The sequence below is a fragment of the Eptatretus burgeri genome, chromosome 18, assembly GCF_056783735.1.
Source record: "Eptatretus burgeri isolate ZD-2024b chromosome 18, Ebu_testis_v1, whole genome shotgun sequence".
Lineage (NCBI taxonomy): Eukaryota > Metazoa > Chordata > Myxini > Myxiniformes > Myxinidae > Eptatretus > Eptatretus burgeri.
In genome coordinates this window covers 7,240,712-7,262,991 of record NC_140978.1, presented here as the reverse complement: position 1 = coordinate 7,262,991, position 22,280 = coordinate 7,240,712, and the positions used below count along the sequence as shown (strand labels likewise).

The 22,280-nt window shown below is 44.4% G+C and overlaps 1 protein-coding gene across 2 annotated transcripts in view; it reads left to right on the top strand.

Moving 5' to 3' along the window:
• LOC147008528 (dorsal-ventral patterning tolloid-like protein 1) overlaps positions 1-22,280 on the top strand; it is a 194,515-nt gene that overhangs the window by 132,215 nt on the left and 40,020 nt on the right. For both annotated transcript variants that reach the window (XM_085864515.1, XM_085864516.1), the window contains 3 exons: positions 14,936-15,061; positions 16,385-16,512; positions 17,483-17,696. In XM_085864515.1, the coding sequence (XP_085720641.1) occupies positions 14,936-15,061; positions 16,385-16,512; positions 17,483-17,696 (468 nt within the window). The remainder of the gene's footprint in view (positions 1-14,935; positions 15,062-16,384; positions 16,513-17,482; positions 17,697-22,280) is intronic.

The following is a 22,280-nucleotide window of genomic DNA, read 5'->3' as shown; positions in this document are numbered from 1 at the left end:
AAAGATCCTTCCTCCACAAGAACCGCAAGTCGGTTGCGCTCCGTCTCTCTGTCGGTGAACGAGGGAGTTTTTGAGATAGTTCATGAGTACCGAGCAGGCAAGGTTGTGGTCAATCTGACAGGCAGGTTGAACAAGTGTGGAGTTATCAGCCCTCGCTTTGACGTTCAACTAAAAGACTTGAAGAAGTGGCAGAGAAACCTGCCTTCTGGACAGTTTGGGATACAGAGGAGAGTTTTTGGTTGCCGGGACGAGCACTGAAGGGAGCTCTGGATTCTATCATCGCATCTCGACGCTGGCCTGGTTCGCCCGTGTCAGCCGAAACACACGAGGTGGACAGGACAATGTCCTTCTGGGAATCTGTGTGTGTGTGTGTGTGTGTGTGTGTGTGTGTGTGTGTGTGTGTGTGTGTGTGTGTGTGTGTGTGTGTGTGTGTGTGTGTGTGTGTGTGTGTGTGTGTGTGTGTGTGTGTGTGTGTCGGTGGGCCCATCTGTAAGTAAGAATTGTTTAAGTGCTCTTTGCTGTACATACTTGCATCTCTATAGTCAGATAACTCTGCTTCTTGCATGCTCCCCCCCTTTCCCTCATTATAAATAAATACATTTGTTAAATGTATCAGCTCGTTTTTGTGCTTCTTTTATTGGCTTAGCGTGGCACGTGTTGGTGAATTGCAAAGGCTGTTGCCGCTGTAAATGTATATTTGGACCGATGGGACTTCGGCAACCATCCGCTCGGGTTGCGCACGGGTCGGGCACGCTAATGGCTCGACTCGACGAGTGTCGTCGAGGGTGTGAATACTCGGTACCTCTTCACGTGGATCTCTAGGTATTTTGAAGATTGGCAAATAACCCTGTACCACGTGGTGGAATTATTGACGATTCACGGTCCGGTAAGGGACCCGTACCCTCGGAGTTTTCCGAAAGGTACGATCTAGATTCCGGGTGTTCGGTAGAGTCGACCCTACTGCCCCACCTGGCGGTCGTGCTCGCAACCGATACCCGGCTCCGCATCAAATTGGTGTCAGAAGTTGGATCGGTCAGTTTAGCTAGACCGGCTTCATGGGGGCATGAGCAGTTCCTCCATGGTGCCCGTGGAATGGGTTAGTTCGAGGGATTTAGGATAGATTTTGAGAATGGATTTTGGGGTTTTTCTGGGAGACATGGACAGACATGGAATGTGTCGTGGGGACGTAGCGTAGCAATATAGTTAAATGGAACGTGCATTAGTATAAGGGACGACGAGGGAGCACGAGATAGTTAGGGGAACATAGGTGGAGTGTGAATGGGAAAAGAAAAGTGAAAGATGTGTGAAGAGTGAGTGTGGGACAGCGGGCCCAAGTGTGTGAGTGGGGTGAATGGGGAATGCATGGTGCGAATGAATGAGTGGGGGGAGGAGTGAAACCCACCCAAGTGACCCCGGGGTCAGTGTAATGTTAGTTAGGGGGTTAGTTAAATTTACAAAAAGGAGGTCGTTTTGTTGTTGGTGTTGAGTGAAGGCACGATACCCATTTGGAGGGGTGCAGGAGTAAAATTGACTGGCTGGGAGCGTGGTTTGGGAAGGTGAGTACCGAGTAGTGGGCACCGGACTAGTCGGCCAGAGTAAGTCAAGGGTCCAAGGGACCGGGATAGTGTAGTGGGCACGGGCGACCCGCGGAACGGGACCCGTAGCGCCAAAATGCCACGTGGGCATCGGAGGGGGGAAATGCCAGGGAGGGCAACCCCCGCGTTCATTGGGAGCAGGTAGGCTCGGAGACAGCCTCAGGGCCCGGGGGTGCCATAGATAAAGTCCGGCAGATGGGAATCCCTACCAAGTGAGCCATGCTGCCCAGCCATGAAATTGTGCAAGGGCACGAATGAAAATTAGAGGACGAGGCTCAAATTAATAATGGACACCAACGCAGGCGATGGGAATCATTGTTTTTAGAACCTATAGTTTAAAGAGACAGGCGTTTTGAAAAGCTCTGGGGTAGTTTAAAGTCAATAAATGCTAGGGTAGTTAGAAAAAAAGTACCCCTTCGCACCATCCATCCCTTTGCTATCTGTAGGCCGCTGGACCCACCTTGGTAAGATGGCTGAAATCTGAGGATGCCATTCTGAGGCTTCGTTGGGCCTCGAGACAGGACGCTAGCCTCTTCCTTATTCCCATCCAGAAAGGATTTTAGGGGTTGGGAGTAGGCTAGGTTGACAGGATAGGTTAGCCGGACAAAGACAGAAAGGGCGTTCGGGAGACGAAATTATTGGAAAAAAAAATATATATATATATATATATATATATATATATATATATATATATATATATATATATATATATGGGCTTAATTTGTTTGTTTTGTGTTGCAAAGTAAGGAGTGGGTATGGACAGAGACAGGCAAAGGCGATAGGTTGGGGGGAGACCATAGGTTAGGTCCGAGCCCGTTTTCAGAGCGGCCGGCACCACCGCACTCCCTCCAGACCCACACGGACCATACCGGAGGCCGGCCAGCTTCAGATGCCGGCCTGCTTGTGCTGCATCGCCTGGTCCGCATTGCCTTTGTTTGCCTGCCTCTATCATAACCCCATGCCTGCTTGCCCTATTTGCATTGCCTCTGTGTCACCATAGGCCAGCGGTATAGGTCAGATTTTTTGGTACTTAATCAACCGGCTTGACACAAAGCTACAAGAGGTCTCATATGAAAGATTGGGATTTCAGTAACTCGTTTTTCCCTGTTGTCCTCATTTTTTGGTGTGCGGCCCATGAAATATTCACACCTGAAGGGATATCCCCATGAGAACATTTTGACCATTTCTGAAAATCAGTATATTAGCCATAACTACAAAGCAATGCGCCCTATTTTTACATGACTGGTATTGAAATGTGCAGACTTAACAGGGAATACTACTAGTTACTTAATGGAATACTTCTAGATAAATATCTGTACATTTGAGTGCTTTTCATGGAAACAAGTCTGAAGACGACGATGGTTCACGAGCGGTATTTGACGATGTAGATTGTTTCAGAAGTCAAGGATGAGACAATGTGATAACGTTTGACCAAGTTATAAAAATGATCAACATGATGTGGTACAAGTGACAGGTTATGAGCTGCAAAATGTCGAAAACCTGGTTTAGTTCAACAACTTAAAAAATTTGGCCTTTGCATAACCTTTAAAGGTCCCAAAACAATGTTGTGGACATTAAAATAAGGAAACAGGATACGTGCTATAGCTTAATGGAGTTAGTTCGTCGAAGAAGATCGAAAACCCGGTTCGATTCCCACAACTTTGAAAATTTGACCTTTGTGAACTTTAAAGGTCCAAGGTCAAGGATTATGACCTTTGGTGCAAAACTTCCTCTGGAACATTCCAGGAACAATATAATGTCATATAGGCTATATGGCATTTCACACTCCTTGGATTATCCATACTTTGATGAAATCAGCGTAAAAAAAAAAACTTGACGGAGCGCCACGGGCAAGGTGTTCGAGATAGAGAAAAATGGTTTCAAGACTTTAGGTGGGGAATGACCTCAAGATTATGCATAAAATATATTGTCATCCGAGCTCTCAAAGTTTGGGCGGTCGTATGATTTTTATGTCAAAATTCGAAATTTTCTTAGTTCATGACCTTGTCACCTTGACCTTGGGACTAAAATGAAAAATGGAGCTCCATGGGGCTATGCAGGTGCCAGCAGACTAACCAAATACCGAAACCCCTGCCAGATTCGACAACCCCCTCAGAGAAGATGGATTTTTATGTTAAAATCGCAATTTTCTAAGTTCGTGACCTTGTGACCTTGACCTTGGGATGAAAATGAAAAATCGAGCTCCGTGGGGCTATGCAGGTGCCATTGGGCTAACCAAATACCGAAACCCTGCCATATTTGACAAACCCCCTAGGAGAAAATGCAAATTGAAATCGGCTACCCCTTAAAAACACAATTCGCAATTTTCTAAGTTCATGACCTTGTGGCCTTGACCTTGGGACGAAAATGAAAAATCAAGCTCCGTGGGGCTATGCAGGTGCCATTGGGCTAACCAAGTACCGAAACCCCTGCCAGATTCGACAAACCCCTCGGAGAAGAAATTTTTTTATGTCAAAATTACAATTTTCTAAGTTTGTGACCTTGTGACCTTGACCTTGAGATGAAAATGAAAAATCGAGCTCTGTGGGGCTATGCAGGTGCCATTGGGCTAACCAAATCCCGAAACCCCTGTCAGATTCGACAAAACCCCCAGGAGAAGATGCAAATTGAAATCGGCTACCCCCTAAAAACACGTTTTTTGGGCGTGGCTCCGCCCATAATGTGCGGACCACGCCCATTTTCAGGAAAACACAACTATTTCATGTTATAAACCTCCCACCAAAATGTAATCAGGATCGGATCAAAACCCACAGAGCTATGCTCGGGACAGACAGACAAACAGACAGACAGACAGACAGATAGACAGACAGACACACAACAATAACGAATATAGTGGCCACTTATATTTTTCGTGAAAATATTTTTTCGTGAACCAAAAAGACGTAATTTCCGGACCGCTAACTTCGAAAATCATCAACTACAGAAACAAACATCTGCCAATTGTCATATTTTTTCTTTATTTTATGTGTTCAGTTTACCATATCAATATAATGAGAATATTTTGAAACAAATTTCTACTAGCAAATTATACGATATAGTGACTGAAGTTTGCACAAGTGATGTGATAACTATATGTTACACCAATACACATTGTTCTACGAGAAATGAACTAAACATATATTTTGAGCGAGTGTCCTCGATTTGTTCAACCATCACTGTGCGTGTCATTTTGGTCACCATGTGACAGTTCGTTGCCACACTGGTGGCACACATGCACTCGTTGGTGCAAGGAAAACTGTCTTGTGAGCAGCTGCAGCTGTTGGTACATGGTTCACTACCACGGCATGAACACGCAAGACCATCTAACATCTCCGCTGATGTGGGCCCATCGAACAATGTGGGATGCAGCACACCTCCTCTGTACCATCCACGACCCTCTGGTGTGGGAATTTCTGGATTTGCCAGGTGGGCATTTATCCATTTATCCATCCATATTTATCCATGTGTGTGCATCCATATATTTCCCTTGAGAATCATATATGGCACTGACTAAATGTCTTGAAGCAGCCACTGCCTCCTGGAGATCGTCAGTGGCAAGGACTTTGAGGTGTGGACCATTATTCTGAAGATGCAGTGTCTTCATAGCTTTCCATGCTTTCTTTTTACCATAGCCGAAGAATGCTGATACAGAGTCACATCCTGTCAGGGCATGAAACGCAGGAAGCTGGGTACACATTTCTGGAAGCAAGCTGTAACATATCTGATGGACCGGGATAAGCTTGCATCCTGCTGATGTTCTTTTCTCTATCCATATTTCGGCAGTGTCCCGCAACTGTGGAAAGTAGTGGACTGCTAAGACAAGCACATCAATGTCTGCTGATTTGATTGTAATGGACCCACGCACATTGTTACGTCTGAACTCATCATCGGCATGCTTCACGTGAAGAAATATCCGAGAATCTGCCTCTTCCTGCATTGATGCGAGTTGACTGTCATGATCCATTCCTGCAGATGAAAGGCATGCTGTAAGCGAACCATTAGAGAAGCCACCAGCCAAATAGATCCGCTTTTCTTGGTGATCTGAAAGTTATTTTGCTGCTGGTGCATGTTGCGTGACGTGCCACAGATGAAGTGTGTCAAGGTGGATTTGTTTTATGATAGAGCTATGAATTTTGACCATTGTCATACTGGGCGTCCAGCAATGACTTGGTAGCTTCGGGATCCACCAGCAACAGCAAGGCGTCTCGTTCTTTCGTCTGTCTTCACAGAATTGACATCATTATATTGGTCGAAGACGTCGATGAGGGTGTAGTGTTTTGATGCAATGAAGCAACTGGTTTAGGTAACACTGCGCCAAGTTACCAAACGTACCACCATTTCCACCTAGGATATGGAGTTCAGCCATAGCATCCCTGATGTACACACTGTGATGTTGGTTATTACTGGCAGTGTTTTCAAGAGGGCTCTTTGTCTTGTAGTTTATAGGAAATTATGTGATTTTCTGAAATGGTCCAAATATTCAGACGGGTGTATCCTTCAAATGTGAATATTTCATGGACCGCACACCAAAATATGAGGACAACAGGGCTAAATGTGTTACTGAGATGACCATCTTTCATATGAGACCTGTTGTAACTTTGTGTCAAGCCGGTTGATTAAACTCCTAAAATATAGCCCTTTATCGAGGTTTACCGCTGGCCTACCATCACCATGTGCGCCAGGATTTCCTTCCGAGTATTTTGCAAGGACTGCCCTGCAGGCAGCCACACCACGGGGACTGCATTGAGCAGCCCGTGCACCATTTGTTGCATTCAGTCCATCCGTTCATTCTCCATCCATTCATTTCCTTGAGCCAGAGATTGCATTGGGCAGCCTGGCTACCACTTCAAATGGCCTGTGGGGCGGCACATGGCATGCCGTGTTCGGGTGAGTTGCCTCCAGCAGCTGGGGGTATGAAAGGAATAAAAAGAAGGTTCACTGAAACACTCAAGGGGGACCTTTTGAGCAGACCCTGAGGATGACTGACCTTCAGCTGCTGTGCACTCACCCACACAAAAATGACTGACATTATTGTGCCTTCTTTCCCACAGATGACAGGTTCTGGGCCATGGTTAGTGTAAATATTAGTTAAGGTAAAAATTGTAAATAAGTTTAACCCACCTGTGTGTTTGCCTTCGCGCCGGCAATTTATTTAAGTTGTCCGAGTGAGTCTGTTAGTGAGTTGCTCAGCGCATTTGGTGATTTCTTTTTGGAACATGAAAAAGAAATGTCGCACTCAGGGATCCGAAGGTAAAATGTACTCGGGGAAAACTTACACATGCTGGTCACACAAAAATTTGACGACTCGGGACGAGTCGGGAAAAGGGGGAGGGGGTAGTGTTACGAATCTGGAAGCCATGAGCACTCAACATACAGGTACTATAGCTCAGTTATTTCGATAAGTAAATGTGGATAGATAGCTCCCCTTTCCCTTGTTTAATGGGTAATTGAATGTACATGCGCTGTGAAGTTATTTTGATAGTCACGGTTTTCTTTTATTTTTACACCACCAACATCCACTACAACGCCAGCATCACCCTCACCTTCACCTCGCTCTGGCCGACGCCATGGTGGGCGGAGTTCAAGGAGGAGCCTCGTGGCGGCCCTCGACCAATCAGCGTGCTCCGAGTGAGGTGGCTGCCACTCAGCCAAACAGACCCCGCGACGGTGAGAAAGGCGGTTCGCGTGACGTCAACACGCCCTGGGCCAATCGACGGACTTGCCGCCCGTTTTGGCCAATGACAGGGCGACGAGCGATTCTGCGTGCCAAAACCGTCCAGTGAGGGAGAGCGGGGAGGGTGGAGGCGGCCCCTCCCCCCTGAAGAAGGGTGAATAAGGTTGTGGCGCGATCGGACGAGGAGAGATCCTTCCTCCACAGGAACCGCAATTCGGTTGCGCGTGGTCTCTCTGTCGGTGAACTTGAGAGTTTTTGAGATAGTTGATGACCATCGAGCAGGCAAGGTTGTGGTCAATCTGACGGGCAGGTTGAGCAAGTGTGGAGTTATCAGCCCTCACTTTGACGTTCAACTTAAAGACTTGGAGAAGTGGCAGAGAAACCTGCCTTCTGGACAGTTTGGGATACAGAGGAGAGTTTTTGGTTGCTGGGACGAGCGCTGAAGGGAGCTCTGGATTCTCTCATCGCATCACGATGCTGGCCTGGTTCGACCGTGTCAGCCGAACCACACAAGGTGGACAGGTCCATGTCCTTCTGGGATTGTGTGTGTGTGTGTGTGTGTGTGTGTGTGTGTGTGTGTGTGTGTGTGTGTGTGTGTGTGTGTGTGTGTGTGTGTGTGTGTGTGTGTGTGTGTGTGTGTGTGTGTGTGTGTGTGTGTGTGTGTCGGTCGGTGGGCCCATCTGTAAGTATGAATTGTTTAAGTGCTCTTTGCTGTACATACTTGCATCTCTATAGTCGGATAACTCTGCTTCTTGCGTGCTCCTCCCTTTCCCCCATTATAGATAAATACATTTGTTAAATGTATCAGCTCGTTTTTGTGCTTCTTTTATTGGCTTAGCATGGTGCGTGTTGGTGAATTTCAAAGGCTGTTGCCACTGTAAATGTACATTTGGACCGACGGGACTTCGGCAACCATCCGCTCGGGTTGCGCACGGGTCGGGCATGCTAATGGCTCGACTCGACGAGTGCCGTCGAGGGTGTGAATACTCGGTAACTCGCCCCGTGGATCTCTAGGTATTTTGAAGATTGGCAATAACCCTGTACCACGTGGTGGAATTATTGACTATTCGCGGTCCGGTAAGGGACCCGTACCCTCAGAGTTTTCCAAAAGGTACGATCTAGATTCCGGGTGTTCGGTGGCGTCGACCCTCCCGCCCCACTTCGCGGTCGTGCTCACAACCGATACCCGGCTCCGCAACAATATGTATATATATATATATATATATATATATATATATATATATATATATATATATATATATATATATATATGTATATATATATATGTATATATCTATATATATATATATATATGTATATATATATATATATATATATATATATATGTATATATATGTATATGTATATATATATATATATATATATATATATATATATATACATACACACACACACATGTATATCCATTATTATCGTGTTTAACTTTAATTGAAGTGCTTATAAGTTTTAAACCTGTACAAGTCGAGCTTAAATAGTTTCAAGATTATTTTTTCATGACCTTTTTTTTCAGTGCAAGAAATGTATCGGCTATATATTTCAATTGTAATGTGACATTTCACCGTTATGTCGCGATTGTTATGTATAGCTTGTAAGTTGTAAAAGTCAGAAATAAATAAAAAAAATCCCCCCCCCCCCCACTGAAAATTTTCCAAATCGCACCAGGCTTACTCCTACAACTTACCCAGCAGAAAATAATACAATGAACAACGTGGAATAGGCATCATATTCTTGTTGTTCAACCTCACTACGTAATTTCAACCATACCGAGATGGCGAAACGACGAATGCCTGCTGTTGTAATTTCAACCAAACCTAAATCAACATCTTTGGATGTAAAACGCTCCAAAAATTTCATGTATTCTTATATTTGTTCAAGAATGCTTTCTGACAGCTTGAAAGCTCACTGCTTTCTGATTGTTCAACACAAACTAGACTGCCAATAACGAGAAGATTCTCCAGCTCATCTCTCGGGATGCCAGTTGTTGAGATTCTTAAATAAGCCACTTCCATTCGTGATAAATCACTTGGATGCAAAATTTATTTTTACCCAACGCTTTGCGCAAAGTGTGATCGGTTCACTTTGTCTGTCTGTGTGTGTGTCTACAGACATCAGTGTATGATTGAAGTACTTCTTTTAAATTTTGTTATATTTTGAACACTGTAGACCAGTGGTTTTCAAACTTTTTTTAGTGGCGACCCAATTTCAGAACCTCTCTACATCGCGCGACCCAAAAGATTCAAAACCCAATTCATAATATTGTTACGAATTTTGGTGTGCCCGGCGTGCAATCGGCCACGTAACTCAAATCGCGACCGCGTCGCCCACCGGAACGGACAATTCAGTCGTGACCCTCCTTGGAACTACCGCCAGGAGCTAGTCACGGGTGGGTCTTTCGACCCCACCACAATCGTGCCAATCGGCCACCCGCGCAGGATAGGGTTGTTCGCCAAACTCGACCTACCTAAGTACCTGCGCGAGTAGTTATCCGGGCGATCGTACCTCGCCGCTGGCCGGCCGAGGACACGAACCGCTTAAGCGATCTGTTCCGTCCTTCAGTGATAACCGAGCGGTGTTATCGCTGACCCCGACGGATGCGATTCTATTTACTGGGTGCTTACACCCTTCTACCAATTCCTTCCGTGATGCAAGATGGAACTTTCAAACAAGGGAAAGGACGCAACGAAATGGGGAACAGTTCAACAAGCACATTTATTTCACACTCAGACAAGGCACGTATTTACAGCCATACAGTAAATCATGCACGTATACAGTGAAAGCAAGCAAAGACAGAGTTACAACCGAATAAAGTGTCTTTATTTCACACGCACACTTAGACAATTCTACTTATAAGACGGCGCCACCACATGCATTTACACAAAAGCAAAGAAAAGCCACCCTCACAGACGAGGGTGGCAGACAGGTCCGTGGACCAAATGTACGTGGAACCTGGATGAGCGGCCAAGTCCACGAGACTGAAGGGTCTTACCCGCGCCCTCGTGGCGCGATGGCGGGCAAGTCGCGATGTCAGCGTAGCTACGCCTGGCTTGGTGTCTCTGGCGTGGCCGGTGAGCTCTCTCCGGCGTTCTCCACACAGGCACGTGTTTCACCGTCGGCACCACGGTTGGGGAGGGGAATGGACGGGGTGACCGGCGCTTTCTTAGCGTGGAGCTCGGTAAGGGAGAGGGGAATTGCTGACGCTCCGTCCAACGAGTTGACGCTCTGGACCGCACTGACTCCGGCGAACTCCTCCTGGCTGTGGCCTCCACTACGCCCCTTCTCCGGCGGCGGTCCCCACTCAGCCCTCCGGTTCGCCTCTGAGCCCTCCTCCGCGTCACCGCTCCACTCAGCAACTCGCCCTCCTCGCCCCTCAACTTCGACCTGAGCTCCTTCCTCTCCGTCGATCGGCCCCCGTCTGCCTTTCCCCGTCTGCTTCGAGCTCCGTCTCCCGACTCTGCCCCACCGACACTGCCTCGAGCTGCGTTGTGCTCGCGCTTATATAGGCCGGGGGAGGAGTGCATATGTAAATTTGTGGATCACAGTGGGTTTGGAGGCGGGACTACACCACCTGATGCTCAGTCATTGGATGGATGAAAAGTGGGCGTGCATGATTCCTGATCCAATTTCTTCTTCGAAAGGATCCCATTCACAACTCATGGCACGACGTTCGGTAGAAAGGCGAAGGTGGTGGGAGTTTGCTGTGGTGGTTTGGGAAGGGTGTTGGTGGTGGCAATTTGGTTGTTGGCAAGCGATTGGTCCAAAATAACGACAGCAAAAGAAAAACGGCTATCTCAAAGGATCGCAGCCCTGTGAACACGGGAATTCCCTCTAAAGAACGGTGGAGAAATCTAACTACACATATACTTATCGTCATAACTGATCTCAGGTCCTTTATGGTGGTTTGCGAATTTCCTCAGCCATAACAATAAATAAGATAAGATTTCATATGACACAAGAAAATTTACTGTTTACTTTATTCACCATCATCATGTTTTCATAGACGAGTAAACGGAGAAGTTTAGTCCGAATGACATTTAGATATATCAGTGAGAAGGATGAGCCTGTTTTTCAGAAACCAACTTCTCTATTCGTGGAGAAGTGGATAACAATGCCAGGATCATATCATGCTCCATTTCTAGGCGATTTCTGTACTTTGTTTTAATCACCACCATGGTGGAGAACGACTGCTCACAAAAGTATGATGAAGGATATGGCATGAGAACCTTCATGGCGCGCAGTGACAGGGTCAGGTACGACGGCAGCATTTTGCACCAGAATGTCGACAACGAATTCGTCCGCGCAAGAGCCTGCGCTCCTGAATCCTGCTGGAGCTGTACAAGCTCTTCCTGTGCTGTATCATCTTCATCAGCAATCGAGTCCAGTGGAGCCGTGAAAGGGTCTCAAACCACAGAAAAGGACTGCACATCCAGCTCAGGGAAATAATGCTCAAACTGTCCAATGAGCGACCGAAGGTGACGTGCTATCTCCCCAGAAAGACTGGCGAGCTCAGTATCATCATACTGGCAGGTCGTGAGATGCTCCACCAGACGGGGGAAAAGGCTGAAGTGCTTAACAGCTGCTTTGTTTGCCAGTAATTTTAGAGTCGCCAGAAATCCGCTCATTTTGTCATGAAAAATCATGAGGTTGGCGTCTTTGCCTTGGAGGGAGCGGTTGAGGACATTGAGACGTTCAAAGATGTCAACGACATAGCACAGTTCTGACAGCCAAGAGTCCGACTCAAGCAACGCTACCCATGCCGTTTTCCCTTGTGTGCGTAGGAACTCCTTCAATTCATCTTTGAGCTCGTAAACACGCAGAAGAAGGTTTCCTCGAGATAATCATCTGACTTGAGTGTCGAATAGTAAATTCTTATTGTCGGCATCCATCTCCTGGCAGAATAGCCTGAATGACCTAGTGTTGAGGGCGCTCGATTTGATGTGATTCACCATTTTTACGACTTCTGAGAGCACGCTCTGCAAGGTTTCTGGCAAAGTACGAGAGGCGAGCGCTTCTCGGTGAATCATGCAGTGTACCATGGAGGTCTGAGGAGCCACCTCAAGCAATTTAGCCTTGAATCCAGAACGCACTCCTAGCATTGCTGGCGCGCCGTCTGTTGTAGAACCGAGCAACTTTCCGAAGTCCAGATCATGGTCACGATAAAACTGCTCTACTTTTCCAAAAATGTCCTCGCCTTTGGTGGTGGCCTCCAATGGTTTGATGAGCAGAGGCTCATCGACAAAGTTATCAGCCTTGATGAAGCGGACCCAGAAGATGAGTTGCGCGTACGATGCGATATCATTGGACTCGTCCAACTGTATGGCGTGCCACGGCGATTCCTTGATCTTCTGTACGACCTGAGTCGTTACGTCCAGACTCATATCTTCAATTCTGCGTTGGATGGTGTTGTCAGAGAGGGGTATAACTGCCAGTTTCTTTGCCGCTTCCTCCCCAACCATCAGAGATACCATGTCCTTTGCACATGGCAGCACGAGTTCTTCCGCAATGGAGTGAGGCTTTTTAGTCTTGGCAACATGGAGCGACACTCGATACGAGGCCTCTAATGCCTGAGAATTGGTCTGATGGCATGTACCCTCTCTGTCAAGATGTGTATTCTTGAGTGCAAGAAGTTTCCTCTCAAAGAACGCTTACCCTGATAAGGCGCATGTTTTGTAGTCAAATGCCTCTGCAACTTATTTTGTTTCATAGACTCCGTAGAAAGCACTTCGAAACAAATCACACACTGAGGCCTCTGTGCCCCACTTTTATCCACCACGTAGTAAAGTCCAAGGTCCAGAAATTTATCCTGGTAAGAACGTTCTCGAGATTTTCTGGAGGCTGGTGCTGCCATCACAAATAAGGTCTCGAGTCGTACGTGGAGACGTGAATACGTAGACATTAATGATAGAGTCAGAGTCTGAGTCTGAGAGGCCGTGGATCAAACCACTAATTTCCCGACAAAATGAACCGCCCTTCAGCGAGCCCGCGCATTGGCTGGATCCCATTCCAAGCGTCATGTTGCGCCGGTTCCCATACTTTGAACGAACCGTTTATATTACATCCCGTAAAAGCGAACACCGATCGAAAATACAATTTTTTTTCGCTGCAAGCGGACGCCCACGACCCCACGACATTTGCTCGGCGACCCCACTTGGGGTCGCGCCCCTGGGTTTGAAAAACCAAGCTGTAGACCATGAATCAGAACACATACCTGCAGTTTAGCAGTATTTTGGCTCTGAATTTGGCAAATTGTACGGAATCTCTGCCTGAGCAAACATGCGCACAGAAGAGTAAGGTAATTGATTTATTCCATCTGCCTGTCTGGCAGTCAAATAAAATTGAAAATCATTCCAAACAGGAAACTTACTGTTTTTCGGGACATCATAAAGGACGCAAACAACAGGTACAAAGGTCTAATTTAACATGTTAAATAAGGTGGTGTATAGGATGGTACATCACCGGCAGTAAACTTCTGAAAAAATGTTTTGTTTGTTCTGTTTTTCTACAGCCCTTAACTTTTATTACCTCCACCACCTCATGTGGATGGAGGTTATGTTTTCACCCCTGTCTGTTTGATTTTCTAGCTATCTGAGAGCAATATATCTCAAAAGGTTATGGACAGATTCGGATGAAATTTGGTGAACAGGTTGGGTGTGGGACAAGGATGCATTTATGAGATTTTGGTGAAGATGCAGATGCAGATCCAGATCCAGATACCAGAGTTTTTTTTTAAAGTGATTCTTCACCATTGAGAGATGGGGCCAATAATGATATCTAGCATAATATTTCAAAAATGTATTGGGCCCGATATGTTCTCGTGGATCAGGTATTACATGGTGGAGGAATGCGCTCTGTCGAGTGCCCTTCTCGTTCATTGAATTCTATACTTGAATGCCATTGAATACAAATCGCCTTGTTTGCACATCCAAAAACCACCTGTTTAGTAGTACTTGGACAAAATATTACACCATCTCCATCAATCAAATTTCCCACATGTGCTCTCAACATTGGGAAATATCAAGATTCAGACAAAATGGCAGCTCGTGCTTGGAAATGTGCTCATGTTTGGAAATGAAGATTGTACTTGGAAATGCAAAACAAGAAATGAAAAGACCCTTCCCATCTCCTTTATCTCAAGACTGTGTTGGGTAAGGTGTTTTATGAGCTCTCTTGTTTGTTTTTTTTATCTATGTTCTCAGCTCATGGGAGAGCTGTCACACAAATCTCACACACTGCAGGCAGAGACATCAGACGATGCACAACTTGACTTGAGACCAACACAGCTGGTGACTTTGGGGGAAGTGACGTAACTTTCCGGGGAATTTTGTGTACCAGTGACGCCATATTTTGGCTTTAAGACTTTTAGAAATTTAAGAAACTTCTACACTGACACCTCCCCCCCCCCCCAAGTCCCATCTCTCCCCCTCCACCACCCCATCACCATCCCATAGGATGGCAACCTACAGGGTTTGCATGTGTTCTGTCTTCTAAATGCTGAACATAAAGTGAGAAAGCAACACGTACATATGAATGGATGGGTCGTTTGTAAAAGGCTTTTCTATGATATAACTGTTGCTTCAAAAATGTCATGTAGCAGAAAATGTAAGTTGCGTTAAGCAGAACATAAAGTGTACATTTATGTTCACAATAGACCGTGATGAATGTGTTCGGGACAACGGAGGCTGCAAACACCTTTGCATTAACACCGTGGGCAGCTATTCTTGCCGCTGTCACGCGGGATATACGCTTCACCCCAACCGACATGACTGCAAGGAAGGTATTGTTGCAAGAAGAAGAAAAGCAATGACGTTTTATTCTGTAAATTGAGTCACGTTGGCAGAAATGCAGCTGAAGTCAGAGATGAGCATTACTACCATTTTCAATGTTTGAAATCGTTTCACTTTTCAATAAGCACATTATTTTGTAGAAATCATAAATTGGCCTCGAAGAACGCACACTCACCTTTAAGCTGTCTGGCCTGGGTTAGAATCCCGACTCAGCTATAAACTGTCATCCCGGTGTTTCACAGACAAGGTAATTTATCAATGTGTGTGCGGTCCCTCGGATGCACATTAAACAGGCATTCGCCAGCATTCGTTGATGGACGTTAAAGATCCCATGGTGTCCTTCGCAAAGAGTATGCGAGCTATCACTGGCACCATGATAAATTCCAAATTACTGCCCTAACCAGCAGAGGGCACTGCATCAGTGGCACAGTCACACCCTCATCCAATGATGCTACCCTGCAGCCTTGTGAAACTTACGAACAAAGAAGACTTGATCACACCCTTATCTAAATTTTGAAGCCATTTTGTCTTGCAGTCCATAAAAGTATTTCCACTCTATAATTTGACACAACATAAGTAACAAAAAGGGTAAAAGGAAGAATTTGTGTATTTTAGACAAGATTGTAATTTTCCTTCGATCACTGCTGCCACTCTTAAAGCTTCTTATGGTAAAAAAAAAAATTTGCCTAATGACTAACAAATCCCTGATCTCAAATATCTCCTTCAACAATGTCATGGTCCAGCTTCTTTTGTATCATTTTTCAGTGCATTCCCTCCTTGTAGATACATTTCTTGTGACTGTCAGTTTGGTTTAATTTTAATTATGATGAGGATGAAAAGAGTACATGCAGCTGAGTTGCAACTCTCAAGTAATGCTCTGTAGCTTTTGTAGCATTCATAATGAACCTCAAGAGTAGGGACATTGTAAAAATTAAAAAAGGGGTTTCAGAAGAAATTTAAAAATTACTTGAATAGGACAAGTGAATTGATGATGGAGGTGAAAGAAGAGGAGATGCTCGAGTGACATTTCCAGCAATATGCAGATATTAGTCAAAGCAACTGAAGGAAGAATACATTGTGGTGTCGAATTATGTTGGATAACGGAAAGTCAGCCAAACTTTGTTTAACTCTACCATGAGTCTGGCCTCAGCATTACCCGAGTCATAAGGAGTGCACTTGGAAGATCGGTGCACCACCCGGCCACCGTGTGCGTACTGACATTAAAATAACTTATAAACTAATGCAAATTTGGAGTTTGAAGACAGTCAAAAGTATGCCCTTAAACTGGTTTCATTCTTTGTTTTCTTTTGCAGCTGGCTGTCGTCAGAGTGTGGACAATATTCAAGGAACCATAACCTCACCAAATTGGCCCCAGCGTTACCCGAGTCGTAAGGAGTGCACTTGGAAGATCACCGCACCACCCGGCCACCACGTGCACCTGGTATGAAGATTTGACAGATCTGTACATCATATGTCTGGGAAGGCAACAGCAAACCACCCAACATAGCCCTTTCCATGAAACTTCTTGGGCATTATTGGAGCTGTCTTCAGGCAGAAATCCAGAATACAAATATCATATGTATAGGAGAACCTCTTTTATCCAGAATGTTCGGGACCAAGGATGTTTTTGATAAATGATATTTCCGATTAATGTATGTCGTTCAAAAAAAAGATTGTGAAAAAAAAATACATATACAGTATATATATTTATGGATGTCATGTTATGTTGTAACCTAACCCTAACCCCAGCACACATTATCTTAGCCCCGATGCTTTCACTACTATCCGCAGATAATGGTCTTTTGCCGCAATAAACCGCCGCTACTATCATTGACACAATCACTCACATCCATAGCAGGGGTAGAATAATAATTTGGACCTGCACTGCATAATCCCACTTTGGGGTTAACTCCCCTTCATTTTCTGTGTCGCACACTCACCTCTAAGTTGTATGGTATGGGTTTGCATCTCGGCCCTGCTATAATCTGTCATGCCTGTTTTACAGGCAGAATGATTCATCAATGTGTGTGCTGTCCCTCGGATGGACGTTAAACCGGGTGTCCTGTCTGCCAGCATTAGTTGGTGGATGTTGAAGATCCTACGGTGTCCTTTGCGAAGAATAAGCGAGTTTTTTTGCCAGCACCCTGGCCAAATTCAAAATTCCTGCACACTCAGTTGAATATTCTGCGTCGGAATGCCAACCCGTCCAGGATTGTAACCTTAGCCAAGAAACTGCACTGTATAGAGCAATGTTCACAGCCAGACAAATTATCTCACTCTCTCCATGTCTCTACTGCCAATACAGCTGGGCAATGTATCCAATAGCAATACATCAGGTCGTGTATATTCAAAGGTTGTATGCAATGATAGCTAGGCAAAGATAATCATGTTTGTGCCCTATTACCGGTCAGGTATTCAATGAGTTTGAGTTGGAGCCTCATGAGGAATGCAATTATGACCACGTGGAGGTGTATGATGGAAAAGATGTTGAGGAGCCCCTTCTGGGCCGTTACTGTGGAGCACGTCACCCACCTCCTGCAACCTCCTCCAACAGCTTTCTTTTCGTTCGCTTTACATCAGATGCTTCAAAGCAGCGGAAGGGCTTCCGTGCTACTCACACAACAGGTGCTTGGCATGTGGCTTGTCCACTAAGATTGTTTGCTGTTGTGGTGAAGCGTAGAGTTATCTCGAGGATTTGTTCTCAGAATGAAACTGTTTCCACAGCTAGTCTAAAGCAACTAGTCCGTGTGTGTGTGTGTGTATATATATATATATATATATATATATATATATATATATATATATATATATATATATATATATATATATATATATATATATATATACATATACATACATATATCCATACATACACACATATCATCATCTATCCTCCAGGCCAAGTGGCACATAAGGCTGCAGTGAGTACTCTCCAGTCTGCCCTGTTTCTGGATATCGGCTGGGCTTCATCCCATGATCTACATCCTATCTCGTTTCTTTCTTTTTCCACTGTTCACTTTCATTCTTGTTTCGGGCTTCAATGACAATGCTGTCAAGCAGTTATCATCTTTCATTCTTAACACGTGTCCAATCCATTTCCATCTCCTGGTCTTCACTTCATCACTGATCTTCATTACATTGGTTCTTTTGAGTAATTATTTGTTCGATACGATATATGGCCATCTGATTTTTAATATCCTACGCAGATATGTGAACATAAATATGTCAAGTTTCCCATTGTCCTCTGTTTATCTTCCAAACCTCACATCCATATAATAGTACTGATTTGACAAGTGAGTTAAACAGTCTTAATTTGGTTTTCAATATATAAATGCTTGAGCTCCATAATTGCTTGAGTTTCATGAAGGATACCATAGCTTTACAAATTCTGTTCCTCATATCTTCTTCCCCTCTTCCTTGTTTGTTGACAATGGCCCCTAAATAAGTGTACTTATCAACTTCATTTAGATGCTCGTCTCCAATTTGAATTCTGCTTTTACTATTTATCCTCAAAACCTCTGTTTTCTTATTGTTTATTTTGAGCCCGGTTTTTGATGCAAATTGCTTCATTTTTTAAACTTTAGTTTGCATGTTGGAAGCGAGATGACAAAAGGGCAATGTCATCAGCAAAGTCCAAGTCCTCAAGTTTGGTTGTCACCCTCTGCCTAATCCCTGTGTTGTTGCCATCTGTTGTCTTCCTCATTATCCAGTCGACTACGAGCAGGAATATAAAACTGGAAATTACATCTCCTTGCTTCACTCCTTTTTTTTAAAACCATGAACCACTGATTCCTCTCCCTCCTCTGGCACTGTACATTCACTATCTTCATACAAGATCTGTTCCATTCTGATTATTTTGCAAGGATTCCATAACTCGTCATGATCTTCCAAAGGCTTTCTTGGTGCACGGAGTCAAAGGCTTTTTCAAAGTCCACAAAAGTAATGCATTGGGTTGCCGGCTACTCTGCTACCTGCTCAATTATGTTGTGCCATGTAAAGATTTGCTCAACTGTGCTTCTACCTCTTCTAAAGCCTGCTTGCTCATCCTTCAACTTGTTGTCAACTCCATCTCTAAATCTGTCTATCAGCACTCTTCCAAATAATTTACTTGGAACTGATGTTAAAGTAATTCCTCTCCAATTTCCATATTCTGCATGATCGCCTTTCTTTGGTATTGTTGTGTTCAGGGGGTTTAGCCCCTACCTGGACGGATAGCCGAACGATTTCCTTTGGAAGCGAACAGCCGAGATTCTCGATGATTATTGGCATGCTCAGGACGGAGGCACACGGGTTTTTACTCGAACCCACGACAAATCGATAACACAAGAAAATTAAATAAATAAAAGGTTCAATGAAAATAAATCAAATATTTACAATGGTAATAATTCAAAGTGCAATAATAAAAATTACCCCTGTGTGGGGGTGACGGTCATCTCTATAATACCACAAGTTCTCAATGTTCAGTTGAGGTAACCGCGAAACAGTCCAAACTAACCGTTTAGATTGAAATAGTTCACAGAGATACACTAGGATAATACTACTAATGACATAATTAATAAATATGTATTGTTCATTTTGTACCCGGATTAACACATCAGAATCACCAGTAAGTGCAATACGTGGTTTTCCGGTCCGTCCACTCTCTGGGGACATTTCACTTCCGGTTGTAGAAAAAAAACGAAAAAATAGACTTAGCTCTCAGAGATTATGATAATCCTGTAGATTATTCTTCACTGATTATAATGCAACTTTCAGAATGAAAATTGGTCAAGTATTTATAGAGATATTGAGGTTTGAAAAATCGTTAGAGCCAGCAAATTCATTAATTATTAATTCCAGAGAAGTTTCATGACACTGCACAAAGTAACATGTCAGGTATGAAAAAACATTTTGTATGCCATATTCATTAATTATTAATTCATTAATTATGAAATGTACTCATTGATATATTAATCAGAAAGCCCGAAGCATGTAGCATAATTTATCACTTATCCCCTCATCCGGGATCCGTGGCCTCGCCCCACAGCCTGCAGCCCTATGTCCGCCGGTGATTATGTTAGATATCGGCACGATCGAGAGGAGCCTGCGAATCATCCCTGCTGATGCACTGAATTGATGCAATCGTTCGGCCAGAATATTCGTTGTCAAGATGTTGCGTGATTAAATCACCAATACAGTCACTCGAATTTATACCGCCGACATACTTCTTAACAATCACCTTTGCCCCAGAAACCACAGTCAATCTGAACCACGCTGGCCACTGCTCAGACGCCATGACCGGACTACTGCGCAGTTCTACTCCACAGTTTGGTTAAAGATGACTCGGCATTTTGGCGCGCGCACGAAATTATATTTTGAAAATAAATGCCGACATTTACATTTTGGGTTTTGAAACTTTTGCACCTTCGGTGGAAAATGTATAAATATAAAAGGCTAAAAATGTTTTATATTTATATTTCATTTCTCCTTCCTTCCTTCTTTGCGAATCGCATCGGCGTTTTTGGCCATCTTCCAGATCACGTGTCGATCAAACGGGAAGGAAATTCAAAAATCTGTCTGGTTAGATACAAGATAATATTTTTTACTATCATAATCAATAAACAGTTGCCAAATATCTTGTAAAATGGCAGACAAGATAGGTTTTGAAAATGGCGATTTTTATAACTTACGTGACCTTGTCCCTGACCTTGAACCCGGACAAAAGTTATATCGTTGTGCAACACTCATCGACCTCTACCCACATACTAAGTTTCATCAAGATTGGAAAGAAAAATTGTTGACAGACGTACGGACGGACGGACATTTGGTCAGGCTTTATTAGGTCATCTCGGTAGAGATGACCTAAAAACGGAACATGAGGTAAAGTAAATCTAATTTTGAGGTGCCTCCACACAGACTTTAAAACAGACAAGGGGACAGAATAAATAAAAGAAAAATCCTAAAAATCCTCCCTTTCTCCCAGCACTTAGCTGTGTGCCCAGAGATGAGTTTCTGAAGCTTGGGGTTCACCAAACCACATCGTCACTGCGTGGGAAAATGTGCCCAAAATTGTGCCCATCCGCTGTCCGGGTCGGAAACGTACAGGAGGCAATTCAGGCGGTGATACTCAACACCAGGGTTCAGAAACCACCGTGCAGCTTCTTTTCACGATCGTACCGGCCGATGCCGCTCCTCTGCAAAATGGCACCGCCTCCTTCCCTGGTGACACAACCCGAAGCTTCGAGGCATGGTCTCATACAATCCCGTCGAACAGGCAATGGCCAGCGTCTTGCTCCATTACGTGGGCAAATTCACCTCAGCACCAACACGAGAATCATGCAGCCTTCTCCAATGTGCCGAGTTAATGCCAGCCATAATGCCCCTCTCTTCTAACCGCCATCTCCTCACTTGCTTCTCTCCCACTCCTTCCTCGTGTCCTGACTGTGATCCTAACTCCCCTCCTCTCTGATGTCATGCCTATCAATCATTCACTCCAGGGGCATGGTTTGCTTGTCATTCCTGGAGGCGGGGTTTCTTGCCTGCTTGGAAGTGCAGCTCGGTTGTTGTGGTTTTAAGGATGTAATATCTTTCTGTCACCGGTCTTGGAATGCAAAAACATTGGAAAAGGTCACGGGGGCAATCTCAGACTGGGAGAAATTATCCTTCAACCTTACCTAATTTAACACAGCACCACCCCCCGTGTGGTGACATGTAACACTCAAGCTCTCAGTTTCCCTACTTAATTTACATTGAGATGTCTCTTACACGTCCACAGACCGAGCTACTCTATAAATCCTACCTTTTCTATGAAATTCCTCCATCTACCCCACAAACATAACAGTATTTTGACAAGTAACCCCTGCTTCCACACTTTAGGTTCTTCCTCTTTGTCTCAAATTGCTTTAAACAAGTTGTGAAGCCATTCCGCTGTTATGTGTATGTCCGCTTTCAATAATGCCACTGTAATTCCATCCTTGCCTCCAGATTTGCCATTCTTCATCTTCTTTATTGCTGTTCTAATTTCAGTTTTTGATATATGACTTGTGCTGATTTATTTTTTAACAGGATCACACTCCTCTCCTGTTATGGTATTGTCAGGTATTGGTCAATTTAAGATTTCTTCAAAATATTCTCTCCACATTTCTTTCTTGGCTGTTTCTTCTGTTAATAGATTTCTGGTCTTATCTTTATCTGCATTCACAGTTTTGCTTCTTTCATTACTGAGGGTAT